General features: G+C 40.2%; 1 protein-coding gene across 1 annotated transcript in view; it reads left to right on the forward strand.

Moving 5' to 3' along the window:
- Nucleotides 1-10028, forward strand: part of SLC6A3 (solute carrier family 6 member 3) — a 639528-nt gene extending 629500 nt beyond the window's left edge. The window contains exon 15 of the mRNA XM_069620436.1: nucleotides 2775-10028. Coding sequence (XP_069476537.1) covers nucleotides 2775-2798 — 24 coding nt within the window. The 3' untranslated portion in view covers nucleotides 2799-10028. The remainder of the gene's footprint in view (nucleotides 1-2774) is intronic.
- The last annotated feature ends 4313 nt before the right edge of the window (nucleotides 10029-14341 follow it).

A 14341-nucleotide genomic window follows, 5' to 3' on the forward strand; every position in this document is an offset into this window, starting at 1 on the left:
AAATGAATTGCCTATCAAAAGTCGCTGTGTCTCATGCAAAGGTATTGAAAACACATCTTTACTGCTAGATAGAATGATATTGTGAAAACCCTGAGTGGCATGTTGTACAGACAAATAAAAGTTGAGACGCAAGTTATAGAATGCAGAAATGTGTTGTATTATGTCATCAGCAACAAAACCCTCCAGTTTCTCTAAGTGGTATTTACAAAATGATTGCAGTACTGCTCTGTATCCTGGTTCATTCTCTCTGTCTGACCATTGTTTTGAGGATAATAGCTAGAGGAGAGAGCAGGTTCGTTCCACACCCAGAGCATACAAACAGCTTCCCAAAATGTCAATACAGACATTAGTCAGAAATAATTTTACAAGGTAAATCAAAAAGATGAAAAATGTCATTAAATATAAACAGCAGGCAGATATGTAACAGGGTCAAATGTGACATCCCAAAATTAGTATCCACATTAACTATTGATGTTGTACCAACATCACACAATGAGAGTTCGACAATAAACTCAGTAGTGAAAGTATGGGATGTCTCAATACTTATGTCCAATGGTCTTAAGAACTAGGGTAGTTGCTGGTAAGGTGCATTAAGCTAGACACACACTCAACAAAAAGAACATAAGCTGAAGATCAGCAGACGAATTGGGCCACTGAAAACAAACTGCACAGTAGTTGCCACAACGTTTAGACCACCCAGGGCTGTCTCTTAACACATCCCAACACTGTGTCCTGAAACTTCATAGAGGGATCAAACATGTGTTGGGTATATTTTGAGGTTATATCTATTACTTCATGGTATTTTTATTATGGTTGTATTTGGTGGTATTTTATAATCCTTGGTAATACATTTTGGTAACACATTGGGGTATATTTTTAGTGGTGAGACTAATTGCAGAATGTTGCCTAATAATAGTCTTTTTACCAAAGTCACTAACAACAAAATAATACTGGACTTGATACACTATGAATAGAGGGCTCATGTGTTTCTGTGGTACCTAATGTACAATGCAATACTATGCCCTTTTGGCTGAGTTTCAACAATTATAAAGCATGCAACTGAAATACTGCACATTCATTCATTCTCTCTAAATAAACAGAACACAGCAGCTTCTTTACTTTGAGATATTTCGTACTGCGCACCTGTCTCTTTGTGCATATCAAATGAAAGGGACTAAATGCGGAATAAATGTAAAGAAACTAAAAGTTACTTTAGAATAGGTTTTTTATCGTAAAATAGAAATATGCAATTTACACAAATGACCCTTATGCTGCCCACATTGTATTTGACAGTATAATAGCTTTTAGCGCTTTATCAGTGCCAAGTCTTGCCAACAAAAAACACAGTGAGACTTTGCAAAACATAAACGCAGGATTAAATGCACGTTAAAAATAAACAGCACCTAAAATGAAGTGACCTACTTAATCTTGACTACCTGATCTCATTCAAAACATCAGCCCCTCACTTAACTTCATATTTACCTAGATATGTAGGCAGTATTTCTGATTCAGTTTGGCATGGAGATCTTCGCCAATCTTTCCGCCTGCCTCGCCAAGGGTCACACAGTTAAGGACTGCTTCAGCATCAGACAGCCTGCCAGCACTGAATTTTGTCTGCCTAGTCAGCCTCTGTTCTTTCGTCTTCCAGTGCCCGAGGATGAATGAGATGCTACTCCCTCTCAAAACTCTTTTTTATCAAATCCCCTTGTCACTCAAGGGAAGCACCTCCCCTTGAGCAGATCATTCCACTGAAATGGCAAATTATCTCATTGCTGGAGAACAAAAGATACATCTCTCCTTGAGCGTTCTGCTCTAATACAATGTCCTGTTTTCAGTAGAATGGATCTTCATATTTATTTGTTTATCACCCAGCGCAGATTCAGCCTGCACATTTAATTTCCCATTTCCAGAGCATCATGCATTTTCCCAATCTGCATTCAGTTTATTTCATCATGGACTCATTTGCACTAAATGTTATTAAGGAATTCAGTTACATGTTAACTGGGGTTGGTCAGTATGTTAATTTATGTTAGTAATATATTTCGTGGAGCTCAGTTCATTGAAATATCATCCTGAAGCAACGTGCGCATTTCAAGCATGTGCTCTGTGCATTGGCATCTATTTAATTCTGCCTGAGACTCACACTCTTGAGTGCAGAAATGAGTTTCACCCCCTGTACCCGTAATGCAGTTGAAACCCAAGCCAACATGTACATGCTGAATGAGGAACCCAACCATTGAAATGTATAGTCTCACAGTCAAAATTCAGAGCCCCTACACCTACACTTGTAATATCAAAAAATTACAGATCATCTGCCTTTACCAGAGACAGAAGAGAATAACCTACATCTGTGGACAATTGCAAAGCTTCTTTTATCTGCACCAAAATAAACAACATGCCAAGTAAACCCTGGTCACCATAGTTGAAGACGGACTATCCACATGATTTAGCTCATGATACACATGTGGAATATACATTGCAACGAAAGGATGCTGAGCAAAAAAAAAAAAGCAAACTGGACTTTACACAATTTTGAGATTGAATCAGTGATGTGCATGTGCTAATCACTGTGATACTAATATTGACATCTCTAGATGTGTGTGCCTACTGAGGGGAAACCTTTGTTTCTTTTGAAACCTTTTTCAATCAATTAAGTTTGTAGTCCCTTCATTTGAAATGTTTTAGAAGCATGCAATGCCCAATCTCCATCTCCTGTATCCAATGATAGGTTATTTCTTGAATAACCCAAGGACTGTTTCCCTTTTTTGCTTCAGATTCGCCATTGGCTAATGGTCTAAAGGCATTTGATGTAAGAAGTAACCGTCATTGCGTCTGTCCCTTGCGGATAAAGATGGAAGGCAAAGAGGAAGCTTTTTCAAGTTCAACAAGAAGCGCATCTTATAACTACCACACCACTACTGCAGAAAAAAGCTTTCCTCTTCAGACTGTTTACACACTGTTTTCAGGAAAAGAGATAATTATTGTGGCTGTCATGTGTCGGTAAACGTAGCATACAAGGTTATTGTGGTGATTTTGCTGATTCTAGTAGCCACAAATTGTCAGGCGCATAAACCTGACTACTCGGGATATCAATATGTGAGCCCCATAACCAAACCCAGTGACCATGATGGAGAAGACGCTGCTAATAAGCACTGTCTGATATTTTTTGATGTGCACTAAAATGTTGGTTATGGTTTGTGGAGTATGGATGTCCTCCATATTTAATGGGGGCTGGGAAACCCCCCTGATGCTTTAAACCCTGACCATTTCTGCACTGGATTGTCACAACTGTGTGAGTCTTTGGCATACTAGTGTGGCACAGCACTCACTGCCTCCACCCTTAGCAGTAATGGATGGCACACTCTAATCATTTTGAATCTTGTCTTCGGGGCAGTACCCTTAAAGGGCCACATTTGCCAAATGCTTGAGTACCAAAAGGTATGGAGAGGTTTTGCTATGTGCTTGACTAAATAAAAAAATGCAATCTTTTGAAATAAAAGTGTACATCTGATGAAAATGAAAAGTCACTTAGAGGGCACTAACTTGGTGATACAAGAAAACTGTTATTATAAAATCATGTTATAGTTTCTTCTAAACACATTGCAATATAGATTTTCTCCCAGGGAAATCTTACTGAACATTATGAAGGCTTATACTGTTACAACACAACATTGTGTGCGAAAAGCGGAGGCCCATTATTGCAGATCAATAGCAATTCACTGGTTAGAAAAAGAAAACATTATGGGACGTTGGGAGGTAGGAATTCCGAGCATTAATCTCTGCTGGAGGCCTGAATGTCTGCCTCCCTCTGGTTGTCTAGAACCCACATTGCTTGCTTCTTCTCCTCGGCCTTGTCTTGCTCTCGTGACCCTGTCTGACGCAGGGCTGGACTGGGAACCAAACGATGCCCTGGAAATAATTTTCAAAGTGGCCCCATATTGCACATTTTCAGTAAGACCAACCCTTTTCCTATGAGAAATTTTTTTTAAAAAATACAAAAGGGGCCCAGGGTGTAGAGGCCTAAGGGAAAATCTCCAGAATTCCCTATACTCCTGGTCTGCTGTCTCACTGTCGCTGGCGTCCCACACAGCTCTCACAACGGCCTTTGCTTTTCTCCCCTTTATTTAATCGGAATGACACCCTAGCAGGTGATAAAAGCTTTAGCACACGTACCCCTCTTTAACGCACAGCTTTGCACTGGATGTTTCTAAATATTGTTGACCATTTTACAAGCCTTACTAACATTACTGTTGTACGCCACGAGTCCCATTACAGAATGAACACACGAGCCGATGTAATACATAAGCACGTTTTCATCTGTGAGCCCAAAGCTTTTAGTTGCAAGCAATGAAATTGACAGCAATGTCAATAGCTACAGTCATGGCCACTTTTTAGTTAGACTTTGTACGCCAACATCAGGCATCTCTCAAAATGTTTTAACAATCAAAGACATATTTCACTTGTTAAGTGTATGTTATTGTGTTGTGTTATCTTGAAACTAATGGCGCTTTAGTGGAGTCGTACGTCATGCAAACAATGGCTCCAAACTGTACTTGCCAACGTTCAGATCATTGTTTACTTCAAATAACGGGTGCACGTGCCACAGAATCATAACTGAATGTTTACGGAATGGAGAGGGAGGAAAATAAAGGGCACAAATGTAAGGGGCGGTATTTCAGAGCGAATACCGCGAGCGATACCTGTCAATTACGAGTGGCTTCAGTGAAATTGTCGTTACAGAAAGGGGAACAACAGTCTGTCAAGAAAATGCAGTCTGCCAGGTGACAACCAGGCGTAATTACAGCAGGTGGTAAAAGTGCTGCCGCCAGAATTGTATTACCACCTGCACTCTCCATTGGTGAGCAAACTATTTACTTCCGAAAAGATCTGCTTTGATGTGGTCTTAAAAATGGTAGCACCCAAAACCAGGGGTCAAGCGCTAAAAATTAAAGTGAGGTGACTCATCAACAAACGCAATCGGATGTGATGTCGCCAGAAATTAGCATATCCAGGTGAAATATGCACATCTCATTAAATTGGCTTTGCATAACCACCCAAATTGCAAAGGACGAATGGCATTTGCCATTCATAAAATCCACACACACACTGAGAGAGGATATTTTCTTCCAATAGTATTTTCGAAAAGGTTAACAGGTGTGCATGTTTGAAACTCCAAGAACCAATACCAATGTTTTCGCTGGAACTTGCAGTACTGAAATGAGAAATTTCACGTTAGTTGTTCTTATTTTTCTTCATATTATCTTGTGCATTGGTGAAGGGCCCGGCCTGCAAACCTGACGACTGTGGTTTGTTCTAGAGGTCTGCTTTAATTCATAAATTCAAAGAGGACATTCAATGTTTCTCATTTTAGCTGGCGGGGAACGAGTCCACCCTCTGACAAAAGTGGAAGGACTGTGTCCACCCGTGTGTATTTGCGACTTGATCCCTGCCCATAACTAGTGTCTGACGTTTGAACAATGTGTTGTGGGTGAACAATACAGACACATGCAGAGGGAGGAGTGGATGTTCTGTAGGGGCCACATGCCCCTGAAATGTAAATATGTCATGACCACTGTATTTCTACCACCACTGGTAATTATCCCCACTGGCATTTACCCCTATTGTTATATGTGTGACTACTGGAAAAGCTGACAACTATGTGTTCCACTGGCTGTATTTTCCCACTTGCTCTGTGTACCCCTCAAGGCAATGTCATATCACTGACACTAATGTGTAATTGCAATAGCACCAGTAGCGATGCCTTGTGGAGTGGTAAGGTCAGGGGGTACATTGGACATAACTGGATCTCTAACCAACCCATCAGCACGGTATCATCTGCACGATAAACTGACTTTCACAAGTACCCAATTTCCCAGTAACTGAGTAGAAGATCAATTAACACTGGGCCTTCTAACCAATATGGGTAAGTTAATAACAGCAATATACACCATTCACCAGTATTTACCTTTGTGCAGCTCTGAGCAGGCACTTCAAATATAATAGATCGTGGCCGGGCTATATTTGCATCATTGGAGGGTTATTCTTTTAAGTGATGCTAGATCAGTTACAGCCAAGGTCTAATCTTCAATTAATGCTTGGTCAGTGACTTCCAAAGCTGTAGTAGGACCCTTTAACCATCTATACCTTAATGGAGCCCTGTGTGTATTGTGCAACGATATTACGCACATTAAGGACTGCACCTTCATTTATCAGCATCATAGTAAGATTAAGTGCAGGGTGTGAGCAGTAGATTCTGTGTAACACTCTATGATGGAATGCTATCCTATGTTGTCAACCAGCATTTCAGTTTTCACCGCACAGTTCTGAGCTCTTAAGCCTACACATTTATTAAAGGCCAGCAGAGTAAGGGTGGATGGTTGCAGAAAAAGCATGCAAGCAAGGAACATTTTTAGACTGAGATGGGCCCAAAGTTAGCTCCCTCGATAATATGTGAAGGCCATAGGATGTCTAATTTAATCATGTGGATGTCTTTGACAGTATAACCAATCAAGCCTGCTTACACAGCTTACAAATCAACCTAAACACAACCACAGCACCTCTGCAGGGATAGCATTCTGGCAACAAGCTGCAGTCACCGGAAACCGTCGTCCAGAGCCTTTCAGCAAACCTATCTACCAGTCTTTCAAAAAGCATCTCACGAGTCAACATCAGATCATAATATACATTCCCACAATCAAAAAACGCTTAGTTGCCCAAGTGGGATTTCATCACCCTATGAAGGCAGAAATCAATGCCATATTGAACCCCAGCTGACCACTTTTCATGTTTATCCAGTTGTCTAGGTTCTATGTGCTTACATCAAAAACAATTCAACAAATACAATGTCGTCGATTTTCTTTTTTCTTTAATTCAATTCGGCCGCAAAAATGTATTCGGGGGGACTCTCTAGCCCCCCCCACAGATCTCCCTATCTTTATTATCGTGATTACCCACTCCCCACATATATTTTTGTCAACATTCGATAAAATAAATTAGTCGAATTCGTATTTGATGTATTCTTCCACAGTGCAACCTCTCTTTCCCGTTTTCAGCATTTCGTTGTTGGTGACCTAATACATTGCTACAGAGGAATTCCAGTTAATTCCAATTGCCTTATGTTGGTGTCTTGTGGTGTTTATTGGTTTCATGTGGGAGTTATTTTTTTCTCCACTGTAGTATCCCTTTTTTTTCTACTAGACATTTATTTCTCAATATCCGAAAACTCATAAGTTGCAACTCGAACCAGTTATGTTAATTTAGTACTTTTCCTTATGGAAAAACGTTTGACACCTTGAGTGTCCCATCAACGCCGTTGTGGCTGCTTTTGGTCCCTACCAATAGGACATTGAGTATGCAGCTCCACTCCAGCAGCTTCCCCTCAGATTTCAACCGTCTTCTTAGCAAATAGGACCTTTCTGTCGTGTTGGTCCTTGCATTGATGACGAGGTGTACATCAGTCAAGTTTGCTTTTCAGCTGTATGCATAGGGCAAGGTCGCTGACATCAAGTCTGTCATCACTTTGTAGCTGTATCCAACACAGGAGGTCCACTACCAGCGATTAAAAGCCAAAAGGCACGGGCCACGGAAATGGCGCCATTTTAGATACATTAGTGGCCAGCTTTTTATAACAAAACAAATTCAAATTGTTACACTATACGATTTAAATCAATTCTTTACATCTTAACAAATGTACAACATTTTTTAAAGTTAATGCATACACAAACTGGAATGAGAAAGTTTGGAACAACTTTTATCCACAGGTAATCCAGTTTAAGTCATTAATACAATTAAGATCAAGTCTTTGTCACAAAATAAAGACACCATTTACTACCGAGCTACACCAACACCAAATGAATACAATTGATTGGCACCTTAAGATTTAAAAATAATATTTGTAATGTTTACATGATTTGTTTACTTTTAACATGCATTTTAATTAAAACAGTAGGATTTGATTTTAGAAAATTATGTTACAAATTCCAACAAATAGTACATAAGCCCAGTAGTAACTGGAACAAAAACATGTACAGAACCTGTATGAATAGCTTTTCCACAGTCCATGTACAATGCAACAAGAAGCAAAGATGAATCTAGCGGCAGGTAATTCCGTGTTGGAAAAAGTGGGGACCAAGCATTGAATCAATTTGAACATCTCAGCTGCACATAAAAAGTAGTTATTAGCTGCAAGGATGTATTCATGCAAATAGTAATGTAAACAACAGCACATGTGTACAGATTCCAAGGGAAGCAAAAATGGGTGTTTCATTGGCAGTCTGTGAAAGTAGCTATTTCGAAATGGGTGTAAGGGACATAGCCCTCATCTGATTTATCGGCAAGAGCCATACAATGGAAAGAGATACTGCCTAACATTATTGGCTGGCTCCAAGGTCAATAATGCTTGTCACACTTGTCAATATGCCCTCTTTGGTGTCCCTCCCTCAATTAACTGTTAGCGAGCCCCAGTTCGGATCGTGTATGGCTATCATAAACAGTTGTCTGGCAGCATATTGAGTGCCCCTCAACTCGATACCTTGTTCTTGACTTGCACACCTCCCTTTCTTTGTGGATTTCTCCTGCTCCACACTTGTTCCCGTGTCTCCCAACATCAGCATTTCGTCTGCTTTCTTTTTCATGCCTCCCGCGCTAGTCCCCTTCTGGTTTCCTGTCCAACTTGCTCATCGCTCGCTGCTGATTCCCTTGCTAGCAACCCCTCTCAGGGCGCATTCGCCTGTCCTCCTCTACCCTTTATGTGATCCTGCTGCGCAGGTGGGCCGTTTCATAATCCCGCTTTGTTCATTACCCGCTTCACTGTTCCATTCCTTGGGATGCCTTTTCTGGTTCTTTTTTGGGAGGAAGGATTTGTACACACGCCTTGGCAGCTTTGCCCACCGGTTTTCGTCTCCCTCTCCCAACTTAGTACTCAACCCTTCTCCCTTCCACTTCACCAGTCACTGGTGCATACACACCTTTGTCAAACCTTTCATTTCACAAAGTAAGGTTTGACTCTCCGTAGAATTTAGTATTTATTGTTTATTTTTTGTAAAGGGTGCTGAATGCCCCAGGGGCTGCCTTCTGAGTAATGTGATTGGCCACCCCTCACTCATCCATCCAATAAATGTACTTTAATTAAAATAATCGTTTCTTATTGGGCAATGAGAGGCAAAATAGGTGATTGGATAACAGCCATGACGTTTATATTAATTTGATGCGCTGGAATGAGCAAATAACACTCACGCCGTCTCAATAACAATTTCCTGGCAGAGGATACAAGTCTCAAGGTTTACGTTACATGTGGTCTTCTATTAAGTACATTTGATCGCTTCTGAGTTGTGAATACTGACGTCATAACATTCATTTACTAATCTGTTTCTTTGTGATCAAAAGTTCCAAAGTTTACTGTTCATGTACCCCCTACAGCATCATAGAGGAAGAGCTACAATTCACCCTCGTTTTTGAAAGACTACAGCACATGAATAGTCTAAATATTCTGATTTTTGCTCTGTTAATCTTGATGTATGCATTTCCATTTGTTTTGAGACCCCTCGACACAGCACATTTAGCACAGATTGATTTTGGGCTGGTAAAACATCAACTATGATTAAAATTGTATTTTTAATAGAGCTATCTGAATGTGTGCTCTGTATTCTGCTAAAATGGGTCGTAAACTACCGCCAGGGAGTGAATTGCTGCGGACGAGTGGCAAAATCTACAAGGAACTTTTTCAGAGGGCGCCGCCTCATACAACGAAACTGCTAATTCTGGAATACTGTTCACCGGGTATCAACCTGTTATATGTTTAAGGACAAAGTTTAACACTGTGTTTGTTAGGCTGTTGAAACTCTGACTGTTAACCCATTTTAATGTCTGCCGGATTGTAGATGTAATCCAGAGGGGTCAGGTGGCCATGTTCATCTCCTGTCTCTGTTTCCTTGTATATGATTGGTGCTGTATTGGTCTTCTCATGTTTGTACTGTATTGGCATATTTGAACTTGTAGCAAAATGACAATAAACATTAAGAATGAAGTACTCTGCAGCCTCGCCTGTGTGTTCAGTGTGGTTCCCCGCAAGAAGAGCTCAGACGACTACAACCAACAAGCCAAGAAAATCCAGCATCCAACTGGGGTAATTCTGAGAGATTACCAAATCTACAGCTCCGCAAGAGAAATATGCATGAGACGCACTTGCGACATTCACCCCTGCGCTAGTAGGGTACAATCCCACCAAGTCCGAATTTCAGATTGGGGTGCCCTGCGTAGTATCTCTGCTAAGCCCGTTTTTCCTTACCCAAATGTTTAAACATTCACCCTGCCGGGAGGATAACACGTAGATGAAAAGTCCATCACTGTTTTGAGGCAATCCTGCTCTACAAAAGTTTGAAACCTGCCGTGCCAATCCAGACCTTCATCTTTATGCTGTCGATAAAGCGAGTCCCAATACATTGGTTAATAATCACAGCACTTAGAAGCAGGTGGAGTCTGACATGCACTGCTACATAAAAACAGATATTATATAGATATATATCTGCATATAATTCTATGTCTATGCCTTGGGAAATAAGCACGTGCACAGCCATCCTTACCCTAAGAACCAGCTAAAAGTATATGCTAGAAAAGGTCCTGCTAAGGCATGACTTGAACCACAATGGAGCGACAGATTTTTTTCTCTTTTTTTGTTTTGTCTGGGGTCATCCTTCCAGCCAGATATGGTAAATCGTCACTTTCAGAATTGCCCACTTTATTTATTAGTCTTCAAGAATAGTCTTGGCAACATGTGTACAAGCCTGACTCTGTTGACCGTTTGCCTCTGATAAGGAAAAAGGTCACGTTAGGTTAGGTGTACATTACTTATGCATCCTCATCTTACCGCCACAAGTGTGGTCGATGTTTATCCACAATGGAGTGACTGCTTCTGTAGCCATTATACACTTACATCCACATTTTGAAGCTGTTTGAATCAGTATGTATGGTTTAATGTTACAAACATTTTAATGTTACGGTGAGGGTTGTGAAAAATGAAATGAGCATCAAGCCTAGTGTGCAGTATAAACTTAATGTTTTAAGCATGCATCCCTATTATCACAGGCATATTTGTCAACTATAAAGACCTTTGGTCATTCTTAAGTTCCCACAAAGTTCTCTTGCGCTCTGAAACACTTGTGTACGAGCGCGATAGAAATAAAATATCAATATCAATATTTGATTTCTTGCAAAGCAGGCTGGAGCCCCCAATGCTGTTATTTATCCCCTTCCCCTTTCTCACAGTACTTTTAAAGAGTACAACCAGAGTGTACCAGACGGTTCACCTTGAAATTATATCTTTCTATCGTAAATTAATATATATGGTTCTTGTAGATTTTGATAATACACTTTGCTCAGTAAGAAAACTGTAACTCTTTTTTTTCCTCTGGTTGCACAGCTGTCAGTAATGGCTGGGTTTGCTCTAATCAGCAGCTGGCAGTGTGACTCCCACCGACACACAACCAGAGAGAGAGAAAGAGTACAGAGAGAGACAGACAGAGAGAGAGAGCTTGGTCTGTGTATGATACACCAGGTAGAACAGGTTTTTATTATTATTTCTACTATGGTCAAACAAATGGATGTCTCTCTCAATACCTACACCCCTATCTGAAGTGCACTAAAGCTTGGTGCACACATAATTTAATTGTTTTCATATGATATTTAGGAGACGAAAGAGTGCTACAATGCACTAAAGATATGCTGGTAGCCATTCACCTCTTGAATCATCCCTTTCGTGGGCCACAATATTCTCATTACCTTTAAAAAAAATAGACCTATTTCTAGAGATGTTTGATGATTCTCACAGAATTGAGGAACTTGGCTTTCAATTTAATAGCGGAAAAACTATTTTGTTTTTTCTCACATTTTTTCAACATCACAATTACATCTCCCAGGAAAATTGCATGACCAGAGTTTAAATAGTTCAGAAAATTTGAGTTTAACTCACCCTAAACATGCACATGTGAATTTGGGTAGACACTAGAGAATTATATTCGTTTGTAATGTATGATATAACAAAGAGGTGTTTCAACAAGGTGAGATATTTTAGTTAGTATTAAAGATAACGAAAACATTTTTGTGGGTGCAGGAGCTACACAGAGACAACTTTTTATAACTTCTTCTTAGAGCATTTGTGGCTTTAATTAACATGGATCTATCATATGTGGTTACAGCTTTCCGCCCTCTTCTGTGTACGCAAATGGTAGTGTCATGTTTCAGCCAGTTGAACTATTAGGCTGCTATCCTTCTCCAGGAAAAGGATGGATCAGTGAGAAAGGAAAAGATGGGACCACATCGCACTGCCAAACATATTATTCTTAAATATTTTTAGGACTAAATCTCATATGTAGGCAGGGATTTTAGAATTTAAGTAGGTGGGTATTTAACTGTGGTAATCTGTATTATCCATCACTTCTATTCACTTTGAAGGGTCTAGGACAGCTCTTGACTTTGATATGGTGCAAGCTTGCACTTTGCGAGTACAATTTATGATTGGCTGAGCTAATCCCCTCATCCCCCCAATGGCAATAACTTGAGCAACATTCAATTTGGTAATATCTACAGCATTCAGACCACTTGATAGTTTTTGCATTTTTACAGATGACTCTATTTTAAGCCATACTACTGATATGATTAGTTCTTGTATAGAAGATAACTGCATGGTACGATTTCAGATGAAAGAATGCTTGGTGCTAACCAGTCTCACGCAGGCTCTGTGAAGTGGCTAACAGGGGCCTCAAACATGCCACACTTCCGGAAGCTAGTCAAGGAGCTACAACAGTTTTGTAAAGTAACCCAATCTGTTTTAGCTTGTGTCATGTGTGTCCACTTACTACCTTTACAATCAGATAAACTGTTATCTGCTACATTTTATCCATGCATGGATTTTTTCAGGACTGTCCAGTTTAAGAAATTCCAAAAATACTTGTCTCTTGTGTTATCGCTGTCAAAAAAACGAATAAATTGGGTTTCTATATAATTCATCTCTGTCAGTTTATAGGTCCTGCATTGATAACCACATTTACCTTCTCTTCCTAAATAACATCTCTCATCTTTCAATGTTGCACTGCTACCCCTTTTACAGTTCTAGGAATCCCATAAACTGCATATGACACATGTGTGTTTCATACTGTTTGGGACACATGAGTGTGATGTAGCACACGTGCTATGGGAATTATAAAGTTGATTTAAGCTAACAAATGTTGTAACATTTCTCACTGTGTAGAACATACAAATAAGGAAACAATGTGATGATCGCTAAATAATGGATACACAGTATTATTTATGGCATATTCTGAAAACCCTCAGTAAGGTGAAAGTATTATTCTAACAATGCACTCTCAATCAACCAGTCAAGGTGTTCAAGTGTTAATCATGGATGGATCACATTGTTGTTAAATCTATGTTAGCCAAGCCGTGGATACCACTTCTTACACCATATGTGGCATCCCAGCCAGGGATTTAACAATGAGACAACAAAGAGAGCATCGTCTATTAAGGAATTTACACAGTATAGACAAATTAAACCGGAATGAAAAAAAACATCAACTTAAATGCCAGGATGGTTCACTAGGTTACATCGAAATTCTGTGGCTAGATGCCATCTTTATAACAGCTACAAGTTTGGAAAGAGCTAAAAAGTTGAACAATTTCAATATCTTCAGTTTTATGGTTTCTTCTAGGGTTCCCTTAGCTGGGAATGGTGTTCTAGCATAGTCTTTAAGGAAAGACTCTGAGGTCTCCACACCTGTTCAAACGTTTTCTCTTTAAAACTCTCTTCATCGCTACATTCCTCCTCCACTCTTTCACCTTCAAATCTCCAGCTATAACCCTCAATCTCCTGTAACAACTTCACCTTTCCCCCCAGTGCTCCCTTATTCATCCCTCTGTGTATCTCACTGATCTCATTTAACAGTCTTTTCTACTTCTTCACCCCTGCTCTCAGCTCCAGTATCTTTTGGCTGTTTATCCCTTCTGCAGGTCTTCTATCTATCACTCCTTCTTCACCCTCTCGCTACCTCTCACCTCCTTTAAAGAGATCTCCCTTTCTCCTGTTTCCATCCTTTTTGGGTAACTGTCTCTTTGTGCCCTGCCATTCACTCCACTTTACCAGTTTCCTGTGGCTCTCTTTCATTCCATCTTCTCCCTGTGAGCAACTCCCCACTCCCATGGCATTTTTTCTTTACCTGTTACTCACCACCTAGGCTGGGGCATTGGTAGGAGTCCCCGGAGTGTTGTGTACGAACACCGACCACCGTTCAGTTGAAATGGAGCCTTAGGTCTCGTCCGGGACCTTAGCCTCCTCAACTTGAGGGACACTCTT

This window comes from Ambystoma mexicanum, chromosome 5q (genome assembly GCF_040938575.1).
Source record: "Ambystoma mexicanum isolate Mex_15411 chromosome 5q, UKY_AmexF1_1, whole genome shotgun sequence".
In the NCBI taxonomy this organism is placed as follows: Eukaryota; Metazoa; Chordata; class Amphibia; order Caudata; family Ambystomatidae; genus Ambystoma; species Ambystoma mexicanum.